Source organism: Puma concolor, chromosome A3 (assembly GCF_028749965.1).
Source record: "Puma concolor isolate L17-30 chromosome A3, mPumCon1.1.hap2, whole genome shotgun sequence".
Taxonomy (NCBI): Eukaryota; Metazoa; Chordata; class Mammalia; order Carnivora; family Felidae; genus Puma; species Puma concolor.
The window spans coordinates 36,309,151-36,331,474 of record NC_141669.1 but is presented as its reverse complement, the minus strand read 5'-3'; the positions used below and the strand labels follow the sequence as shown (position 1 = coordinate 36,331,474).

Below are 22,324 nucleotides of genomic sequence, written 5' to 3'. Positions count from 1 at the left end.
TTGTGAGACACGGCTTAAATACGGTGCTTAGATGGAATTTGTAATTTGTGGGATGTTAACAAAATATTGCTTAGAAGTTTACAGCACTAGCTGCGTTAGAAAAGAATTCTCATGTTGAGAGTCTAAGCTCCCTCCTGAGAGGGGGTTCTCGGGTTGAGATCTATGGACGAAGAGGCCTTTAGAAGGCGAAGGGAAAAGGGAAGAGGAGCCTGGCCAAAGGAACATCATAGGCAAAGGCCCTGGTGGGGAAGGACTCGGGAAAGCCAGTGTGGCCAAGTGGAGAGAAGCAAGAGGAAGTGTGGGATGGGTGACATGAGAGACATCAGGAACACGGTATGAGACACTGTAAGCCATGATGTAAGAGAGTTTTGTCTTTATCCTAAAGACAGTGAAGTCATTGGAGGAAGTGACAGAGTTTAGATTTACACTTTGGGAATATCTCTGGCTCTTCTTTGGAGATGAATTACAAGGGGGGCCAGAAGGACATGAGTAGACCACTTGGGGTCTTTGGCACAGTGTGGTGGTCAAAGGGCAGCCCGTGGCGCCTCCAAGAAAACAAAACTTGGAGTCAGTCATTTGCCCCAGATGAACCTCGGCTCCACCAGCTTGGTGTGGGATGCTGACCAAATTACTTGGCCCTACTCTCTCTCACTTTCCTCATCTGGTACACATCTCTTAGGATCCATGTGAGGATGAAATGAGTTAATATAATAGTAAAGCACTTAGAAAATACATAGAACATAAATGTGGCTAGATGAGATATGAAGCAGATACCTTAGTCTGGGGAAGTGGAGATCTCGGAGAGGAGAACCGTGGCTACAGGGATACGTAGACCGTAAAAACCACAATTTGACGCTGGCTTGCAGATGGAGGGTGAGGGAGAGCGGAGTGTCAAACATGCCACTAGGTCTCTGGCTTCCACATCCGGGCAGTTGGTGGTGACACTCAATGAGATAGGGAGCACTGAGAGCTGATCACATTTGGAGGAGTTTGTGGGTTTAGCTTCACTCATGCTGAGTCTACTTGCAGCTCCCAGTGCCTTTCTTTCTTTCGGAACTGGGAATAAATAAATGAACTGGGTCATTCCAGTGATCCTCCCTCATTTCTACACACCCTGCACAAAACACTGCCATTAATAAGCCAGTAGGTGTCATCAGCGACCAAAAAAAGATGAATTGCCTTCTTTGCTTAGATCTGGTTTGATATTTCACTTTACCTCTCCCTATGCTCATGAATGAGAACCTAAAGACTGGAATTTTATTGATCTAACATATCAAGATATTAGAAGTTATTCATTAAAAATAATAGAAGGGAATTTATGTAACTAATTTATGTCAAAGTTCCAATTGACAAATTAGAGATGATAGTTAATAGTTATATAAATACTTGTGCTATTTACCTAAGAGTGCTTCCCTACTTCTAGGAAATAAAAACAATAAAAGCATTATTGTTAAAACTCTATGTAGAGTTTGAACTCTAGAACCATAAGAACTCTAGTTTGAACTCTAGAACCACAGGAACTCTAGTTTGAACTCTAGAACCATCAAGAACCACATCACACAGTATTATATTTACTTCCGCCATCAAGCATAATTTAGAAAACTTGGAAGACAATCTGTTGTATTTATCCTTATTTTTACTCTTTCCATTGTTCTTCCTTCCTTCCTAATGTTAAAAGTTTCCTGATTTTAACATGTTCTTACTGTTGAGAGAATTTCCTTTAACCACTCTTTCTGCTGGCTACAAATTCTCGTTGGTTTTCTTTATCCAAAAATGCCTGTTTCCCGTTTATTCCTGAGGGATATTTTCACTAGATATGGAATTATGGTTTGGCCTTTCTTTCTTTCCTCCTTTCTTTCTTTGTTTCTTGCTTTCTTTCTTTCTTTCTTTCTTTCTTTCTTTCTTTCTTTCTTTCTTTCTTTCTTTCTTTCAGCACTTGAGAAATATTGTGCCCCTTCGTTCTATGGCTTCTGAACGGCAATCCACTGTCACTAGAATTGGTGTTCCCTTATTGGTAAATCTAGGTGTTATTTCTTTCAAGACATATGGGTTTCGTTTTTATATGTTTATGATGTACTTGGGCATGGATTTCTTGGGTTTATCTTGTTTAAGGTTTGCTCAGCTTCTTAAACTATAGGCTTATGTCCTTTGCCAAATTTGGGGATATTTCAGCCATAATTTTCTTGAATACTTCTCTAGCTCCAGACTGTCTTCTGGGACTCTGATGACATGAATGTGAGATCTTTTGTTATAATCCCACAGGTTCCTGAGGCTCTGTTTATTTTTTTTTTCCCATCAGCTTTATCTTAGTTGCTCATAGTGCATAATTTCTATTTTCCTACCTTCAAGTTCCCTGATTCTTTGCTTTTTTTATTCAACATTTGAGTCTGTCCAGTGAGTTGTGTGTGTTTGTGCACACCTTGGTTATTGTGTTTTCCAATTCTAGAATTTCCGCCAGGTTGTTCATTTTTATCTTCCATATCTTTGTTGAGAGTTTGTATTTCTTTCTGTGTTTTGAATTAGTTTCAAACATGTCCATAGTTGCTTATGGAAGTATTTTTAGGTGTCTGCTTTTCAGGCGTCAGATAATTCCAACATTTGTGTCATCTCAGTGTTGGCATCTGTTGATTGTCCTTTCTCATTCAAGCTGAGGTTTTCCTGGTTCTTGGTATGATGAGTGATTTTTCAATTGTATCTTGGACATTTTGGGTATTACGGGTTTCTGGATCTTACTTTAACTTCCGTTTTAGCAGGCCCCTGACACCATGCTGTCAAGGGAAGGTAGGTGGCACCTCACCACCCCAGGGGAGAATGGAAGTCCAGGTTCCTCACTTGGCTTCTATTCACATCCCTGGGGGGACAGTGTGCTTCCTGACTCTGGGGCCCTGGTAGAAGTTCACGCTCCTCACCAGGCCTCCACTGACAGCACTCACTGTGTCGTGCCTCAGGACCTATGATCCCTAGCCAGTCCACTTTCCTGGCTCCACATTGGACATTATGTATAAAATAAAACTAAGGTTTGTAAATTTCATTATATTAAATTTTACGTCAAAAAATAACTGTGAATAAAAAAATGAACTCTAGTTAATGATATGCATGCTAGTTTAGAGAGAGGTTACTAATGTCTGCAGGCTTGCAGCGCATCAAAAAATAAGATGAATGGAGGGGCGCCTGGGTGGCTCAGTCGGTTAAGCGGCCGACTTCGGCTCAGGTCATGATCTCACGGTCCGTGAATTCAAGCCCTGCGTCGGGCTCTGTGCTGACAGCTCAGAGCCTGGAGCCTGTTTCAGATTCTGTGTCTCCCTCTCTCTGACCCTCCCCCATTCATGCTCTGTCTCTCTCTGTCTCAAAAATAAATAAACGTTAAAAAAAATTAAAAAAAAAAAAAAAGATGAATTGAGGGATAGATAGATGATATATGTGATAAAGCAAGGATAGTAAGATGTTAATGGTAAAATCTAGGTGATGAGTATATGAGCGTTCACTGTATGTTTCTTTTAACTTGTCTGATATGTTTAACACATTTCAGAATCACCACCATTGTATATTTCACCCTTTTAAAACATGAATTAAAAACCCTTAAGTACTCACTAAGAAATAATACATCCACTAATTACCCATCTGTTTTGCCAATGAGAGAAATAGAAAGCAAGCCTGTAGCTCACATTTAGAATCTTTCAGATCTTGGAACATTATAATTTTCCAATTTGTTTACTTGTCTCCTTTTAGATCTATTTTATACTCACCTTATTTTTGTTGGAATTAGCAATATTTTTAAAAATATGAACAATTTTAAACATAGAAATGTGTAGAGGGGTGCCTGGGTGGCTCAATCAGTTAAGCATTTGACTCTTGGTTTCAACTCAGGTCATGATCTCATGGTTTGTGAGTTCAGACTGCTTGTCAGGCTCTGCGATGGCAGTGCTCAGCCTGCGTGGGATTCTCTCTCTCTGCCCCTTCCCCACTCAACACACACTCTCTCAAAATAAATAAATAAAACAAACAAAAAAAGTAATGTGCAGAGAATAACGTAACAGACACTCATGGCCTTATCACTTAATTCTATTGAAGCCTCCGAGTTTGTAATGAGTACTCTAACTTCTTTTAAAATAAAAAATGAGTACTTTCTGCTCAATTTTCCGTAAACCCAAGACTTCTCATTAAAAGTAGTCTATTAATGGGGCGCCTGGGTGGCGCAGTCGGTTAAGCGTCTGACCTCAGCCAGGCCACGATCTCGCGGTCCGGGAGTTCGAGCCCCGCGTCAGGCTCTGGGCTGATGGCTCGGAGCCTGGAGCCTGTTTCCAATTCTGTGTCTCCCTCTCTCTCTGCCCCTCCCCCGTTCATGCTCTGTCTCTCTCTGTCCCAAAAATAAATAACCGTTGAAAAAAAAAAAAATTTAAAAGTAGTCTATTATTTAAAAAATTTTTCTTTTACATTTATTTATTTTTGAGAGACAGAGCGTGAGCAGGGGAGGGGCAGAAAGAGAGGGAGACACAGAATCAGAAGCAGGCTTCAGGCTCCCAGCTATCAGCACAGAGCCCGACGCAGGGCTCGAACCCATGAACTGTGAGATCATGACCTGAGCCGAAGTCGGGCGCTTAACCGACTGAGCCACCCAGGTGCCCCAAAAGTAGTCTATTATTTTAAAAATAAATACTGCAGGGCTGTCTGGGTGGCTCAGTCAGTTAAGCATCTGACTTCAGCTCAGGTCATGACCTAATGGTGTGTGAATTTGAGCCCCACATCAGTCTCTCTGCTGACAGCTTAGAGCCTGGAGCCTGCTTCGGTTTCTGGGTCTCCCTCTCTCTCTCTGTCCCTCCCTGACTAGTGTTCTGTCTCCCTCTTTCAAAAATAAACATTAAAAATAAAGAAAGAAATAAAGAAAGAAAGAAAGAAAATAAAAGTAAATACTGCAAGTATGATTGAAAGCCCCAATGTATCCCTCCCACATCCTGCTGGTTTCCTCCCTCCATATAGATAACCCTTATCCTAAATTTTGTTTTATTAACTTTATACAGCCTAATTTTTAATAGTCCCATGCTTTATAAAATGGTATCATATCCTTGTACCTTCTGCAAATTTCTTTTTTTCCCTTTATGTTTTATCCAAGTTGATGGATTTTGCTCTTGGTCATTCTTTTTAACTGTTGAGTGGTATTTCATTACATGGACATGCCACCATTTATCCATTATTCTCTTGAACATTTCTACTATTATAGTCTTTCAGGGAACATTCTTATACACGTTGATTTGCGTTCATGTGAGACAAGCTTTAGAATATGTATAAGTGTACTTGGGAGTAGATTGCTGAATGGTGGATTACTGTGTTAGGTAATGCCAAATTATTCTCCACAGAGGTTCTTCCAGGTAATACGGCCGTGATCCCAGTTTCTCCATATCTTCACAATCGGTATTATCTTACCAATGTTTTGGGTATGAAGTGGAATCTCATTGTGGTTTTGGTTTTGATTTCCCTGATATCTAGTGTGTTTTTAAATGTCTCTTCTTACGTTTATTAACCAATCAGATTTCCATCATTATGAATTGTGTTTTGTGTCTTTTGCTCATTTTTCTTTTGGATTTTTATAAATTTAAATCTTTCATTTGGATTTCCAAGCTTCGTATAACTTAATATAAGTATGTTAAATATATAATTGATTTATAATTCTTGATAAATACTGGACATTTTGCTGGTTATTTGCATTCCAATCACTTCCAGGTCTGTGGGTTGGCATTTAAGTTTGTGTTGTTTAAGTTCGCTTCCAAGAACAGAAGTTCTAAAGTTCATGGATGTTAGCTGTATCAGTCTTTTCACTTATGGTTTATGCTTTTCATGTCTTGTTTAAGAAATCCTTCCCTTGTATGGAAACCAATCTGACAATAAATTTCATATTAATAAAATAAAATAAAATAAAATTAAATTAAATTAAATTAAATTAAATTAAATTAAATTAAAAAAGAAATCCTTCCCTATGTCAGGATCATAAAGATACTCTCTTTTATTTTCTTCTAAATATTTCTGTTCACTGTGGTATTGACTCTACCTAGAATTTATTTCTATGTATTTTGTAAAGTAGAGATCTAGTTTTATTTTTTCCATATTTATAGCCAGTTGTCTCAATAACATTTATTGAAGAGTTCATCTGTTCCCCATGACTTGCAAGACGGCTCTGTTATGTAACAAGTGTTCATCTCTATATGGATTGGGTTCCGGTGTCTGTTCTGATCAATTGGTGTATTTGTCTTTCCCTGGACCAATAATAGTCTTAACTGCTATGCCTTTATAATATGACAAGTCCCCTCAGTTTGCTTTCTATATAAATTATTCTTCACTAATCTAGACTATTTGCTCCTCCATATGAATTTTAGCATCAACTTGTTAAATTACATTTTAGAACCCGGTTGGGATTTTTAGTAGAATTGCATTGAATTTTTAGATTCATTTTAGTAGAAGCTTTACAGAATTAACTCATAAAGCCTTAAACATATGATATGATCTTTCTATGTATTCTGATCTTCATTTTTATTTTATCATAATGTTTCATAATTTTCTTTATAAAAGTCTTGCATATTTTTTGTTTAAATACAAATATTTAGGGTTTTTGTCATTTTTAGATAAATATATCATCATATTTATTGCAAATTGGATCATTGTCCAAATCCAAATATAGTAGCCACTAGCTGAATGTTACTATTTAAATTTAAATAATTATTTACTTAAATTTAAAATAACTTCAAATGCATATTAATTTAAAACTTAATTAAAATTAAATGACATTTAAAATTTAGTTCCTTAGTATCACCAACTACATTTCAAGTGATTGATAGCCATATGTGGCTAATGGTTGCCATATTGGATAGCACACACAGAATGTATTTATTATCACAGAAAGTTCTATTAGAGTTCTATTGGACAGCACTGGGTCCCTATATCAAGAATGTTACTGAGTAACACATTTGAAACTCTGACTTTTTTAAAAGATGGTAAAACATAAGTCACATTGGCAATTGATTGACATGGTTATTTACAGTCTGCCTTTGCCTTTTCATTTAAAAATCAAATTTTTATCATGAAGTTTTTCAAACATTCACAAAAGTAGAGAGAATAGTATAATTATCAAGATTTTGCTCAACTGGCTAATCTATCCCCAATGTTTTTCTTCATTTTTTATAAAAGCATTGTAGTGAAAACTTTTGACATTCCATTTTATTCCTATATATATATATATGAATCAATATTTATGCATGTATAAACATATAAACATTTTCTTACATAACCACTTTGTTTAATGTCCACTCATTTTTGAGAGAGAAAGAGAGCGAGTGGAGGAGGGGCAGAGAGAGAGGGAGACACAGAATCCGAAGCAGTCTCCAGGCTCTGAGCTGTCAGCACAGAGCCGGACACAGGGCTCAAACCCATGAACTGTGAGATCATGACCTGAGCCGAAGTCGGACCCTTAACTGACTGAGCCACCCAGGCACTTTTCGTACATAACCACTTTTCTTACATAACCACCATTATCCCCTCTGCAATATTAAGAATCATTCCATTTTTCCATCTAATACCCAGCCCATATTCAGATTTCCTGGTTGTTATAAAATTTTTCTTTGTATACTTGTTCTGATCCATACAAAGTCCAAACATTGCATTTGGTTGTCATGTATCTTAAGTCTCTTTTAATCCAGCAGTCTCCTTTATCCTGCCTTTTAATTTTTGTGCCATTAACTTGAAGAAACTGGGTCAGCCATCACAGAGAATGCCTCACTTTCTGGAGTAGCACTGCCCATAGAACTTTCTGTGATAATGGAAATATTCTATGTCTGTGCTATCCAGCATGGTAGCCACTAACCCAATGTGGCTTCACACATGGCTAGCATGACTATTTAAATTTTAAAGTTAAAGTTAAATAGCTACATGCGACCAGTGGCTACTATATTGGATAGTACAGCTCTGGAAGATTTCTTTTTACTTCCTTTTATTATCATTAACTTGTTTCTCTATTTACCTTCCCCCTGCCTTATTATTTCCTGAAAATTAGCTAGTTTTGGTAGCTATATGAATTGGAATCTTCTTCTTATATTTTCTTTTCTTTTTTTTTTTTTTTTTGAAATTGTTTAACTTTTTATAAGTTTATTTTTGAGAGAGAGAGCATGAGCATGGGAGGGACAGAGAGAGAGGGAGAAAGAGAATCCCAAGCAGGCTCCACCCTGTCCGCTCAGAGCCAATGCAGGACTTGATCTCACAAACTGTGAGATCATGACCTAAACTGAAATCAAGGGCTAGATGCTTAACCTACTGAGCCACCCAGGAGCCCCACCTCTTATATTTTCTAAGTGGTTATGATTGATGCATAGAAAGCTATTGTCATTTGGAAGTTGATCTTATATCCCAAAACTTTACTGAAATTGCTTATTATTTCTTTTTTTTTTTAAGTTTATTCATTTTGAGAGAGATCTCATGAACCGTGAGATCATGACCTGAGCCGAAGTCAAGAGTCGGATGCTCAACCGACTGAGCCACCCAGGCGCCCTGAAATCGCTGATTATTTCTAATACCTTTAAAATATAGTGTCACTTAGACTTTCTATAGTCTCAAATTTCTTATGTGTATAGTTGCATTGCCTGCAAATAAAGACAGTTTTGTCTCTCCCCTTTTTATACCTTATGTCTTTTTACTGTCTTACTCTTTGGACCAGGGACTACCAGGAGAGACTGCCTTGTCTTCTTCCTGATACGTATGTCAGTGTTTCTGAAGACTCACCAATGGGATGTTTGTTACAAGTTGTTGATAGGTACTCTTTCTGTGGTGAATTTTCCTCTGCTCCAAGTTTTCATATTTACAAGTAAATGTTGAATTTTAGCAAATTCTTTTCTTCATCTATTGAGATGATCATTTGACTTTATTCCTTTAATTTGTTGGGCTGGTATACCACAATAATAGATCTTCTGATATTGAAACATCCTTTCATTCCTGGGATAAGCTCTTCTTGATCATAAACTTTTTATTTTGTTTAAAAAGAAATACTGCCGATTGATTGGGTTCACAAAAATTTGTTTGGGATCTTTGCATTAATATTCATAAGCAAAATAGGCTTATGATTTTTTTTTGTATTGTCTATATCTGGATTGAGCAGATATTAGGCAAACCTCATTCACTATAACATGCATATATTTGGACTTATTTCCCTTCTTTGTGTGTATCTTTTTCTGTTTATCATCTTTTATCTTTCCTTTTTTCATTCCTGTCATCTGTTGAAATATTGTTGTCCACATTCCATTTTTTTCTACTTTTGATTCGGAATCTACAGATTATATTTCCATTAAGTGGTTACCTTTCAATTTTTAACATACCTACTTAGCTATAAATTATTCTCATAAATCTAAAATTATCCTGTACTTCTGTCTTTTTCTTAACACATCAAAGATACTAATAACATGCTTTATTGAATACCCTGCCCACATCTTGTTAATGTTGTCTAGAAGTAAATCTGGCCTTTTAAAAAGATTTTTTTTAATGTTTATTTATTTTTGAGAGACAGAGTGTGAATAGACGAGGGGCAGAGAGCGAGGGAATGGAAGAGAAAGAAGGAGACACAAAATCTGAAGCAGGCTCCAGGCTGTGAGCTGTCAGCACAGAGCCCAACATGGGGCTCGAACCCACGAACCAATGAGATCATGACCTGAGCTGAAGCAGACACTTAACTGACTGAGCCGCCCACGTGTCCCTGGCTTTTTTTTTTTTTTAAAGCAATTAATATATAATTACATATATCAACATATCTTGTTAATTTCAATCCTCAGAGTTATTTCTTGTGTTGTTAGTACAGTATTTGATTTCTTCACGTACCTTTAGAGACACATTTTACATGAAAGATATGACTCTCTTTTCCCTCCTACCTAATAGTGTTGTGGTTTCTACCATCAGCACCACCCCCCCCCCCAATTCCAGTCTAGAACCAGATTTTATAGTGGAATTTAACGTTCTTAATCTAAGGTTCATGAAAGGGCCCGCTTGTTGCCTTGGTTCCCAGCCTGGTATCATGGCTTCATCTCTTTCCTCTCACCTGCTTAGGTTCACCACTTCCTATGAGGGGGAAGGTTGGCCACCATTTCTTTTTCATCCTGCTATCTTCAAGCCGTAAGGCTGTCTGTTCTGTCATGTGTTGAGTACTGTCAGCCTCTGTAACAGGTAAAGCCAGCCTCTTGCCATCACATCCTGCTTCTAGACTCAGAGCCCGGGAGATCCCCGATTTTACTCCCACCCTCCTCACAGCTTTCCCCTTCTATCTATGGTCCATTGAATTGTTCATCTTACTTTTGAGTTCTACTCTCTCTCTTTAATTATCACTCCTTTATGTCGGGAGCAGAGCCACCGTGTTAATGTGCAAATTCAACATGCCATCTTGAGCAGAAGTCCTTATGTATTCTTAATACAATTTGCTAAGTAGAAGCCTCTAAACTTTTTGACTCCTTGATTACCTCATCCTTTGTGTTCTGGGTTTGTGCAGAAAACAGAGCAGTTCTGAGCCAATTGTTCACCCGCTCTTGCTGAAGTTTTTGCAAATGTAAAATGAGGTGTTTGGACTAAGTACTTTTTAAATGTTTATTTATTTTGAGAGAGAGAGAGAACAAGCGTGAGTGGGGGAGGGGCACGGAGGGGGAGAGAGAGAATCCCAAGCAGGCTCCTCGCTCAGCAGAGCCTGATCTGGGGCTCCATCCCAGGATCGTGAGATCATGACCTGAGCTGAAATCAAGAGTTGGACGCTTAACCGACTGAGCCACCCAGGCACCCCTGGACTAAGTCCTTTTTGGCTCTCAGAGTCCGTAAACCAAAAAAGGTGTAAAATTATCAAGCAGAAGAAGTTACTCCCGAATTAAAATCAGGATTGTCCAATTTGAAAAGATAAAAGCAGAAATGATAGGAGATCTCAATTTCGATGACTGCAAAGGACTTTTTGGGTATTAGAAGTGAGAAACGCTTCTTGAAAAACTAAGAGGAACCTTAGAATAGATAAAATGCAGTCTTACATTTAACACCAGGTAATAATGAAAACAAGTTTGTACTCCGAGAGTTCAGGCTGAGAATATATATTATTTTAGGAGGTTTTAAATAAATTCCTACGTATTAGTTGTTGAAGGAAATGAGCACTTTGTATATGTGGAAAACAACTCAGCTGCCCGTAAGATAATCCTAGTTGTCTACCAATAGGGACATACATAGAGGGCAGTGAATTGAATCTGACCTCTTAGGACATGTTTGGGATAGTTTCTAATTGTTTTTTAAAGTTTAGTTTTAAAAGTGCTGTACTAAAATATTTGTATCTAAAATAAAAATTTTAGGGGCACCTGGCTGGCTCAGTGAGAGAAGCATGTGACTCTTGATCTCAGGGTCGTGAGTTTGAGCCCCACATTGGGTGTAAAGATTACTTAAATAAATAAACTTTTACATTAATTAATTAAATAAATAAAAGTTTTATGTTATCCGTTTCTTTGGAAGACTTCAATTTTAGCAATAACTTTACAGAATTTGAACTCTTCTTTGCAGTTTTTTGCTTCTTTTGTATTTCATTGCCTTATGTACATTGTGAGACTAACTTCTTGCAGAAGCATTTTACAAGAGATTGAATTGTAGGAAGAGTATAATATACGGGGCTGGAGATCTTGAAGGAAACTGAGGTTGTCTATCTGGGCTATTATTAGCATTGTCAGTCTTAGTGGCGTGGTGATGGGCTACCATAAAATGCTCCTGTGGGTCACATTTCTTAATAGGTCATTTGTAGCTGAAATTTCACTTGCTTTTCTGGCAAACCTGTCTCAGTAAGTATTTCACTTACTATAATTTATTACTAGTGCAAAGATCTGAGTCTGAATTTATTTTTTCCGTTCTTTCATTGTTTTAGAAATTAGTGCTATAATAGTTTTTTGTTAATCGTTTTTATTTATTTTTATTTTTTTTATTTTATTTTTTTGTTTTTTGTTAATCGTTTTTAAAGTTCCGTATGTACTTGATATAAAAAAACAAATTACAGAGTTGCACAAACTAAAAAGCGTAAGAGCCCCCTCGAGGCCCTCTGCTCCACGCAGTATAGCCTGTTCCCTGTTCACTGTTTGGGATGTAGGAGTGGTGATGTTTGAGAGAGCTCTCTACAGCATGATCTCATCTAAGAAAATCTCATTTCAGGTTCTGAGCAACATTCATACAGTCAGAGCCACATGGCAACCTAAAAAGCCCAAAACATGGACTTTTTCTCCCCAGGTAAGGAATCTGCTCAGTGAATGGAATGAAATGTGAACATCTTTTACCTGGTAAGTGATAGGCAGTTCATTTCTAAGGCAAAGCTGTCCACACGTACCTCTGAGATAATGTGTTTATGTTAAGCACAGAATATATGAGGCCGGATTTGAATCTTTGGATTATCTCACGTTCTTTGGGGACTTGATGAAAATTACTTTTGTTTCTGACTCATCAGAGTTACAATTCCTATGAATCATCCCATTCAGTGGATTGCAGGGTTCAATTCTAGGAAATGCCCCCTGATGAAAATGAAAACAAAAAGATAAATTTAGGAAGTGTTTTTAACAAATAAAATCAACTGTGTTAATGAGAGCTGTGGTTTGATCAGATAAAATCAAAGGTGACACCCAGGGCTGGTACATTATACCCTGGCACTGTTAAGACTGGAACAAGAAAAGACTGGAATAAGGTTAGGTGGTTTCAAACCACTGAATCCCTATGACATAGATGTTAGTGAACATGAAGATATCTTTATGTTCTTGTTATAATATTGTCTATAGTTTATTTTGCTTTACTTTTTTTCTACCTCCAAAGTCTCATTACTTTAGTATTTACTTCCCATAACTAATTGCCTTGGGGCACCGCATCCTAAAAATCCTTCATCAACCTTTCTCTTACTGCATCAAAAGATCTTCCAGCAAGAGGGGTTCAAGGAGAGGGCACAGGTTGTGGAAGAGGCCCAGCCATCTGGCTTGTGTGCTGTGTGTATCCACCCGTGGCTATAGCTCATCTCCTAAAAGTCCAGTTTGATTTTCTAAGTGTCCCACCGCTTGTATTTTGGTACAATGCTCCACAATTCTGGTGTTGCATGTGTACATGAAGCATTTAGGTACAACTTTCTAAATTTTTTTGGATATAAAGATGAACTGTTTGGAAGGGTAAATCATATGAAATTGTTCCTTTGTTGAATGAAATTAAGTATCTGTTAGGTGCCAGACATTCTTCCCAGGCATTTGGGAACTTACCTGTTAGTAGAGAAGAAACATATACAGACAAGTATAATAACAATAATCTGTGTTTATGGAGCTCTATCCATGTGCCAAGCACAGTGGTAGGTCCTCCTGGGCACTATCTCATTTAATCCTTAGAGTAACCCTGTGGAGGCGGGATTCCTGTTGATAACTACCACAGAGACAGAATGTAATGGTTATAGGGCTCCAAGTACTGTGGAAACACAGAGGAGAGTGACATTAATTCTAGCCCTCAGGCTCAGGGAAGATTTTGTAGAAGAGAAACTAGGCCTTCAGGGATGGAGAGGATTTTATAGGCAAGACAGAGGGATGTGGTTGTCCAGAGAGAAGGAAAGGAATGAGCAAACAAGGAAAATATGTAAGGCCCACCTCGGGAAGGTTGAGCAAATGTTTGCATGAAGTCTTCGATTTTAGTTCTGTTTACAAAGAACAATGATCTATATAAATATCTTATTATGTATGCAAATTATTTTTATAACACGTCTGAGGACCTGGGTAACAGTACTTGTTTCACAATAGCCTCTACTCTAAGCAAAGAGCAAGTGAAGGTAAAGGTTATTTCCCTTCAACACAACAATTAAATTTTTTAAACTTGAAATCCTTGATGGGTCCAATCCATTTGGTTCTTGTTTCCTTTAAAAGACCGTTATTGTGATGCAAATGTGTAAACCGTGTACAGATGAGTAAAGCTGAAACCTCCCTCCCATTTTAAATTTTTAGTAGTAACTTCGTTTTCTTCATTATTTCAGGTCACAGGCATCTTGCCATGCTTGCTTGATGGTGATTGTTTTATCAGATCCAATTCTTCATCTCCAGATCTTGGAATATTATTTGAACTTGGAATTTCTTATATTCGCAATGTATGTCAGTTGAAAGATAAAGCTTTCTAATGTTAAGAGAAGTTTTAAAAAAAGCATTTACAAGTAAAATAGTTGAGGTGTTTATGTGTAATAGAATTTTAATCTCTCAAGGAATGGCAATGGTGGTATATATATATATATATATATATACATATATATATACCGTATATATATATATATATATATATATACCACTGCTTTTTCAGTAGCATTTACAATAAAACTGTATTTATTTATATTTATAGCCTGAGTAAATGCACTCCAGTGCTTTTAAGGAATCAAGGTTTGAAAAGGATGAGACTTTTCAGAAAGTGATAAGACATGTTCAGTGGCATTCCAGCAGTGTTTTACCTTGTCCTAGAGGGTCAGGGGTGGCACTTAACCTTGTGGCTGACAGTTCCCATTAAAGGACCTGCCAGAGTGGTAATTTTTATAAAGGGAACGACAGAACCTTGGATTATGTCACATAAACGATTGAACCAGTGGGTGTGGGTCTGTGATAGTAATTTACTTTTCTCTTAAGTTTTTAATTTTAATTCTAGTGTAGTTCACATATAGTATTATATTAGTTTCAGGTGTACAATACAGTGATTCAGCAGTTTCTGTACATTGTTCAGTGCTCATCACGATAAGCGTGCCCATAATTCCCTTCACGGATTTCATGTGATAGTAATTTAAATGTCTCCACACTCTAATAGTACCTTGGTAGGTATAGTATATATACTTGGCCTCAAGGTAACTCGGAGAACCAACTGTTACTATATTAATAATATTACACCACGCTTTCGTTTCTTTAAGGCAAATTCATCCATATGTGTTGTGGGTGGGTAGGACAGGAGAGGGAAGCAGGGCCCCCAAGCAAGTCCCCAGTGGCCTTCAGCAGCTGACAGTGGAGGTAAAGTTCTAACCCATGATTACAAAATTAAAAATGACTGAATGTGTGCATTTCATCTCTCACTGAGACAAAGCTCAAATCCGGTGTAGTGTTGTGATTTAGATCATTCCACAAAATATTTGTATCACTCAAGAAACAGCAGCAACACTTTCCACATCTTCAGGCTTTGGGGATTTTCAAAAGTGATTTGACAAGAGAGGATCTTTCCTTTATATAACTGCCTTTGCCATCTGGCCCACAAGGAAAATGGGACCCACCATGTTTCACGTTATTTTCTTGGGAGGAATTGTTTATTTCTAAAAGTGAATGCTAATTTTGTTCCCTGTAAAGGACTTAGTATGTGCTTTTAAATTTGACTGGCTCAGACATTTAGTTTTGTATGCCTCTTTATTTCCTAGTCAACCGGTGAAAGAGGAGAGTTAAGTTGTGGCTGGGTGTTTCTTAAACTTTTTGATGCCAGTGGAATTCCTATTCCAGCAAAGTAAGTCGGCTGTATATTCCTTCCAAATGAGTAATTTTGTAGAAATTCATCGTTTAGAATCTGCATACCTTAGGTTTGCAGAGTGTACATTCTGTTAGCATTTCAAAAATTTGTGGGGAGAGGGCTTTTAATGTTGATTGTAATGTGCTTTGAAGTAGTGTATGAAAACAGCATGCGCAGGGTCAGGAAGAAAGGTCTCTTACAGAACAAGTATTTTAAAAGATGTTGAGGGGCTCCTGGCTCCGTGGATTAAGTGTCTGACTTCAGCTCAGGTCATGACCTTGCGGTTTGTGAGTTTGAGCCCCCGCATCAGGCTCTTTGCTGTCAGTGTGGAGCCTGCTTTGGATCATTTATCTCCCCCTCGCTGCCCCTCCCAAACTCACTCTCTCTCAAAAGTAAATAAACATTAAAAAAAATTGTAAAAAATAAAAACGAAAAGATTTTACTCTCTGCTGAAAATATTTTTTCAGTAATTTTCAGTAATTTTCTATTAGCACATTTCACAGTGCTGAAACAGAACCTAATTCTCTCCAAAGAGTGGGAAAGCGAAGTCCAGGGTCCCCAGGGTATTTGTGACTCCACCTTTCTTCTTCTTCTTTTTTTTTTTTTAAGTTTATTTAGATATTTTGAGAGATAGTGCAAGTGGGGGAGGGGCAGAGAGAGAATGAGAGAGAAAGAGAATCCCAAGCAGGCTTGGCACTGTCCATGCAGAGTCCGATGTGGGGCTCGAACTCACGAATCATGAAATCATGATATGAGCTGCAGTCAGACGCTTAACTGACTCAGCCACCCAGGCACCCCCACCTTTATTCTAAAGGTGATACGTTGAAAGCGTAATGGCAATCACTATAAACGAATTCAAAACTTAAGACCAAAAGACAAAAAACAAAAAAACAAATATTTACAATATTATACATAACAAATTATTATCACTAATATAAAAAGGGCTCTAAAAAATGAGTAGGAAAGACAATTCAAATTTTTAAATGGGCACAAAAGAATCTAAGTCTAGGATATAAATAAGAAATTCACAGAGGAGATACAAATTGGCAGTCATCAGGATGGTGATTAAGATCCAAGGCTTGGAATTGTAAAATTCAGGGCTCTCGTCCTGGCTCTGTCTGTGTAACTGTAAGCCAGGTTCCAGGCTCTTTAATGTGTGCAAACCTCAATTTCCTCTATCTTTAAAATGGGAGATTATAGGGGTGCCTGGGTGGCTCCGTCGGTTAAGTGTCCGACTTCAGCTCAGGTCATGATCTCACGGTCCAGGAGTTCGAGCCCCGCGTTGGGCTCTGTGTGGACAGCTCAGAGCCTGGAGCCTGCTTTGGATTCTGTGTCTCCCTCTCTCTCTGACCCTCCCCCGTTCATGCTCTGTCTCTCTCTGTCTCAAAAATAAATAAACCTTGGGGTGCCTGGGTGGCTCAGTCGGTTAAGCATCCGACTTCGGCTCAGGTCATGATCTCGCGGTCCGTGAGTTCGAGCCCCGCATCGGGCTCTGTGCTGACAGCTCAGAGCCTGGAGCCTGGTTCAGATTCTGTGTCTCCCTCTTTCTCTGACCCTCCCCTGTTCATGCTCTCTCTCTCTCTCTCTCTCTCTGTCTCAAAAATAAATAAATGTTAAAAAAATTTTTTTTAAATAAATAAATAAACCTTAAACAAAAATTAAAAAAAATAATAAAAATAAAAAAAATAAAATGGGAGATTATAATAGTCCCTACGCCAGAGGGTTATTGTGAGGATTAAGTCAGATAATGCTCCCTGCCTTCTGTGGCTTCTACTTACATCCAGGGGTGGGCATGGCCTCTTTACCACAGGGCAGAGGTAAAAGTCCAGATTCCACTTCTCTGACATCACCCTAGTGGTAAGGGGAGGGGCACCCCCTCAGAGAATGTAAGAGCCCAGGCTTCTTGTGATTTAAAAAAAAAAAATGTCTTTAAGAATGTCAAAGGTTTTTAGTTGTACCTAGTTAGGAGAGAGAAGTGTGTCTATTCCATCTTTCTAAAGCGAAGTCACGGCTATTTTTCTAAATGAGGTAGACGCCTATGTACTGATACAGAAACATTTCGCATATGTATCATTACATGGACAAAGCAAGTTGCAGAACAGTATGCGTGCTGCGGCTCCACTTTTATTCATGGAAAGCTGTGTTTGTGTGGATATGTGGGCAGGTTGCCTCTGAGGAGCAGGACTAGGGAGGCAGTGCCATGGGATGAAAGAAGGCTTTTATCTTCTACTTTCTACACTTAGGTAGTATGCAACTTAAAGAGAAACGTGTCAGTTTAGAGCTTTACCGTGTATATATATATATATTTGTTTGCATTTGCATAGAAAAACGTAGGACAAGGGCCTTACCAGACTAGAGGGGACAGGATAGGGAGGGATTCTTTTGTTTTTTTTTACTTACCATTTCTATGCCGTGTAAACATTTGAAAAATAACATTCAAAAATATATCACTGATACATTCATTAGCACAAGTCACTAAAGTGAAGACACTTTAACGGCATCAATTAATCTTTCTCATGTTAATGTGGGAAAATGTATTTTCTACAGTTCAAAGTTAAGAAAAAAGCTTGGGGCACCTGGGTGGCTCGTTCAGTTAAGCGTCTGACTTTGTGATCTCACGGTTTGTGGGTTTGAGCTCTGCGTCAGGCTCTGCTGGATCCTGCTTCGGATTCTGTGTCTCCCTCTCTCTCTGCCTCTCCCTCACTCATGCTCTTTCTCTCTCTCTGTCTCTCTCAAAAATAAGTAAACTATTTTTTAAATTTGAAAACAAAAGAAACTTTATTTACTGAGATAATACTTCATAGAGGAATCAACAACTGTCATTCTCGTTTAGCAATGAGACAAATAAAATGTCTGTGAATTTATCTGCCCTAAAAAAATATTTCACAATGAACTTCAGTGTTTTAAAATGGAAACGCGTGGTTTACTATTCTTTTGTAGAACGTATGAACTCTTCTTGAATGGTGGCACCCCTTATGAAAAAGGTGTTGAAGTGGACCCTTCGGTATCCAGAAAAGGTACAGCTTTTAGGCGTCGCTTTCTCTGCTTTCCTTACAAAGTAAACAGAAGATGCATCAGCAAGGGGGGCTATATTCTAATAAGCGTAGCATTCTTCACTTGAGTTCACATTTTTAAGAATAAGTCATTTGATAGTAAGATCCTAATCATTTTCCTAACTGCTAATTTTCTTGGTGGCACATATGAGACTCTAATGTAGGAAATGAGAAAGCATGAGGACCCTTTGTTAATTCAATGCCTTCTCATTGAACACTGGACTGATGCCGGTGACCGCCACAGAATTCACAGAAGAGGCTAATTCGGAGGTTGCCTATCGCTAGGTTGAAAGAGACAGATATTTCAAATCGTGGTCATAACATGCCACGTCACCTTCCAAAAATATCGAGCATTTTTTAAAAATATTCATTGACCAGGCACCGTGCTCGATGATGGTAAAATGGAGAGTAGGACAGATAGGGCCCTTGCCTCGTGGAGCTCAGCTCCTGACAGATTTGAAACTCCCCGTTTGCTTCTTAGACGTCTCTGTCCTTGTTTCACGACTCGGACCACACGGCATTGCCGCTGCCCTGACAGTGCCACAGCCCCACCTTCTTGGCATCGGAAGGGGTTTGAGACCTGGGATGCAGTAGGTTCTACCTAGAGACAGTCATGCTTTTTAACTTTCCTTTTTCCCTTTGTAATCTGGCAGCGACGATGCTGTCCAAGCCCCCGATGGGGTGGCAGCTACAGACGCCAGTCAGGTGCCATTAGGGAGGTCGGTAGGCTTCAATGCCATGCTTTCTCTCTTCATCGGCTCAGTTAGGGTATGTGAGGGACTCCTGCTCTTCGTACAGTTATTATTTATTACCCTAAATTTTTATTTTAGTATAAAAGGTACTTTGTTTTATTATACTTACTGTCCCAAGCACTTAAAGCTTTGACATTTATTTTCTATTTTTTTTAAAAGCACATGGGAATGTTTTCCATCAGATGATGATGATGAGAAGGCAGCCTCAACTCCTAGTAAAACTGAGATCTTCGAACAGAAGATCGAGAAACTTACTAAGGTTGGTCCCCACTTACCTGGCCAGTAACTTGAGGTCCTTCAGAGTTTCTAGACCGTCTTGCTTTCAGCTTCTCCTCCTTCCTGGTCATCTTTCATTGGTTATTTTTTCCCTCATTAATTTGTCTGCCAAGATCAGTAGGGAAATAGAATGGTAATAAATTCAAATCATCTCACTTTTTGTTTACTAGTAGCTCAAGTGAGACATTTGGTCAGAAATAGTATAGAAACTTGGCTAAATGGGGCTTGCCATCCTTGATCTTATCATCAGGGAACTTTTTTTTATGTCAGGTTAGCTGAGGTATGATTTATATGCCATAAAACTCGCCTTTTTTGGTTTCCAGTTCTTTGAATCTTGACCAGTGTATACTCTCATGTAACTACCACCACAACCAAGGTGGAGAATATTCCCATCTCTCTGAACAGCTCTCTCCTTTGTGGTCAGCTCCCTAGCCTCAGCCTCAGGCAGCCACTCATCTGTTTTTTTTTTTCCCGGGAGTTTTGCCTTTTCCAGAATGTCATACAAATGGGAGTCATACAGTGTGTAACCTTCTGAGTCTGGCTTCCTTCACCCAGCATAGTGCATTTGAGGGTGTCATCCATATTATTAGAAGTTTGTATCAGAGGTTTGTTTTTTTGTTCTAAATAGTGTATTCCATTTGATAGATATACCGCAATGCATTTATCCAATCACTAATTGATAGATATCTGGGTTGTTTCTAAGTTTGGGCATTTATGAATAAAGCTTCTCTAAATATTTGCAGATGAGGCTTTTGTGTGTGGACATAAACTGTTTCTCAGCGGTATAAATACCTAGGTGCAGGATTCCTGGGTGTCTTTTTAATTTTACAAGAAACTTCCAAACTCTTCCAAAATGACTATAGCATTTTACACTCTCTGTAGCAATGTACAAAAGTTCCAATTACTCATATTCTTGGTATTAATCAATTTTTTTCATTTTGGCCATTTTAATAAGCAATGGGATCTCATAGTGGTTTTAATTTGCATTTTCTTTAGGTAGGCTTTTTAAATTTGTTTTATTTTTTAGTTAATTTTCTTTCATTGACTTATAGAGCCCTTTTTAGATTTTTTTTTTATTCCAGTAATTAACTTACAGTGTTATATTACTTTCAGGTATACAATATAGTGATTCAGCACTTCCATACATTAATTACTCAGTGCTCATCACAAGTGTACTCTCAATCCTTTTCACTTATTTCAGGGAGCTTTTATGCTAGTAGGTTCCCAGATCTATCACCTTCTAACTCAGTAACCTCTTGGACAAGTCATTTAACCATCTCCCTCAGGATCCCCATATCTACATCTTTTCAATGGGCATAATAGTATCAACTCCATAAAGCTATAATGAGGTTTAATGAAAAGAAAGTAAATAAAACGCCTAGATTGTTTTCATAATATATGGCACATAGTAAAACACAGTAAGTGTTAGCTATAATTATTTACTGTTATTATCTTCCAGATAGGTAACTGCAAATATAATGCCAGGTACATGGTACTGTGTTATAAAATTTGTTCAAATGAAGATGTGCTATGTAGCTGGTAAGATCAGAGCGGGGGTTGAAATAGGCTTTGAAGGACTGGAGAGGTGCACACGTGAAGATATGCAGCGGTGGAGAAAGGGAACTTGACACAGAGGGCACAGGGTACACAAGAGGGCGGGAAGGGAACAGCAAGGCCTGGGAAGAGAAGCTGGTAAAGTTGACCTGCCCCACCATGACTTGCCTCTTACTTGCTGATTATCAAGAAACAGAGTAATAGATGAAAAGTTGGCATAGCCTTCTGAATTGTTGTTTTCTCATTCTGGATCATGCCCTTAGTTTAAATATTCCGTGTTCTTATATCTGATACTGAAATGTGTTTAAATTTTTTTTTTAACGTTTATTCATTTTTGAGACAGAGAGAGACAGAGCATGAACGGGGGAGGATCAGAGAGAGAGGGAGACACAGAATCTGAAACAGGCTCCAGGCTCTGAATTGTCAGCACAGAGCCCGATGCGGGGCTCGAACCCACAGACTGCGAGATCATGATCTGGGCCGAAGTCGGACGCTTAACCGACTGAGCCACCCAGGCGCCCCTGAAATGTGTTTTATAATTCTACTATTAACAGTTAAATCTTTCAATAACCATTAATAATGTGTTCGTGGACATTATTCATTCTCTTGATTTTTTTCCCCCCTGGATGTTTACGGAGCCTGTAGATTCCCTTTTTTTGGCCAATCTTTCCTTGGAAAATTGCTATTTTTCAAGATTAAAAAAAAAAAAAAAAGCACAGTAGCAGTCTTTGTAAAAGAAAAGCCAAAATCCTGTTTGGCTTCATTCTTCCTGCTTCTTCAGCCTTCCTCTTCTCGTCTCATTGGTAAGCCTCCAACAGTCCCCAAGCACTCCCAAGCATATCTTTCAACTACAGCTCTTAATAGTGTAGCTTTGGCCCCAAATACGGGTTCCAAGATACTTTTTACAATCTAGAGATCAGATCTGACTGGGCGGTGCGGAGGTCAGGTAAGCAGGCCCATGCTTCCAAAGCAATGAGTGTTCTTCATTTGCTGGTTCTCAAAGAAGGGTCCTGAGTCCTTGCCCTCCAGGCCCCAGGAACTAAGATGCTTGTTTGATTTCAGCACCCAGTAGGAGCTTAAAACATGTTTGCTAAAGAATTTCAAAGTAGAAATCTTCCTGCTAGTATAAAAGTGTACTTCTCGGGAGCTCTGCTCTGCCTCCCGCTATTCCCAGCCTCCCCCACC

The 22,324-nt window shown here is 38.5% G+C and overlaps 1 protein-coding gene across 4 annotated transcripts in view; it reads left to right on the top strand.

The window, feature by feature from the left end:
* The window catches only part of NPHP1 (nephrocystin 1), a 60,140-nt gene that overhangs the window by 23,105 nt on the left and 14,711 nt on the right, over positions 1-22,324 (top strand). For 3 of the 4 annotated variants that reach the window (XM_086700534.1, XM_025927259.2, XM_086700535.1), the window contains exons 12-16: positions 12,181-12,255; positions 14,015-14,125; positions 15,419-15,501; positions 18,445-18,521; positions 19,469-19,568. In XM_086700534.1, the coding sequence (XP_086556660.1) occupies positions 12,181-12,255; positions 14,015-14,125; positions 15,419-15,501; positions 18,445-18,521; positions 19,469-19,568 (446 nt within the window). The remainder of the gene's footprint in view (positions 1-12,180; positions 12,256-14,014; positions 14,126-15,418; positions 15,502-18,444; positions 18,522-19,468; positions 19,569-22,324) is intronic. The other variant, XM_086700536.1, reaches the window with a different exon arrangement.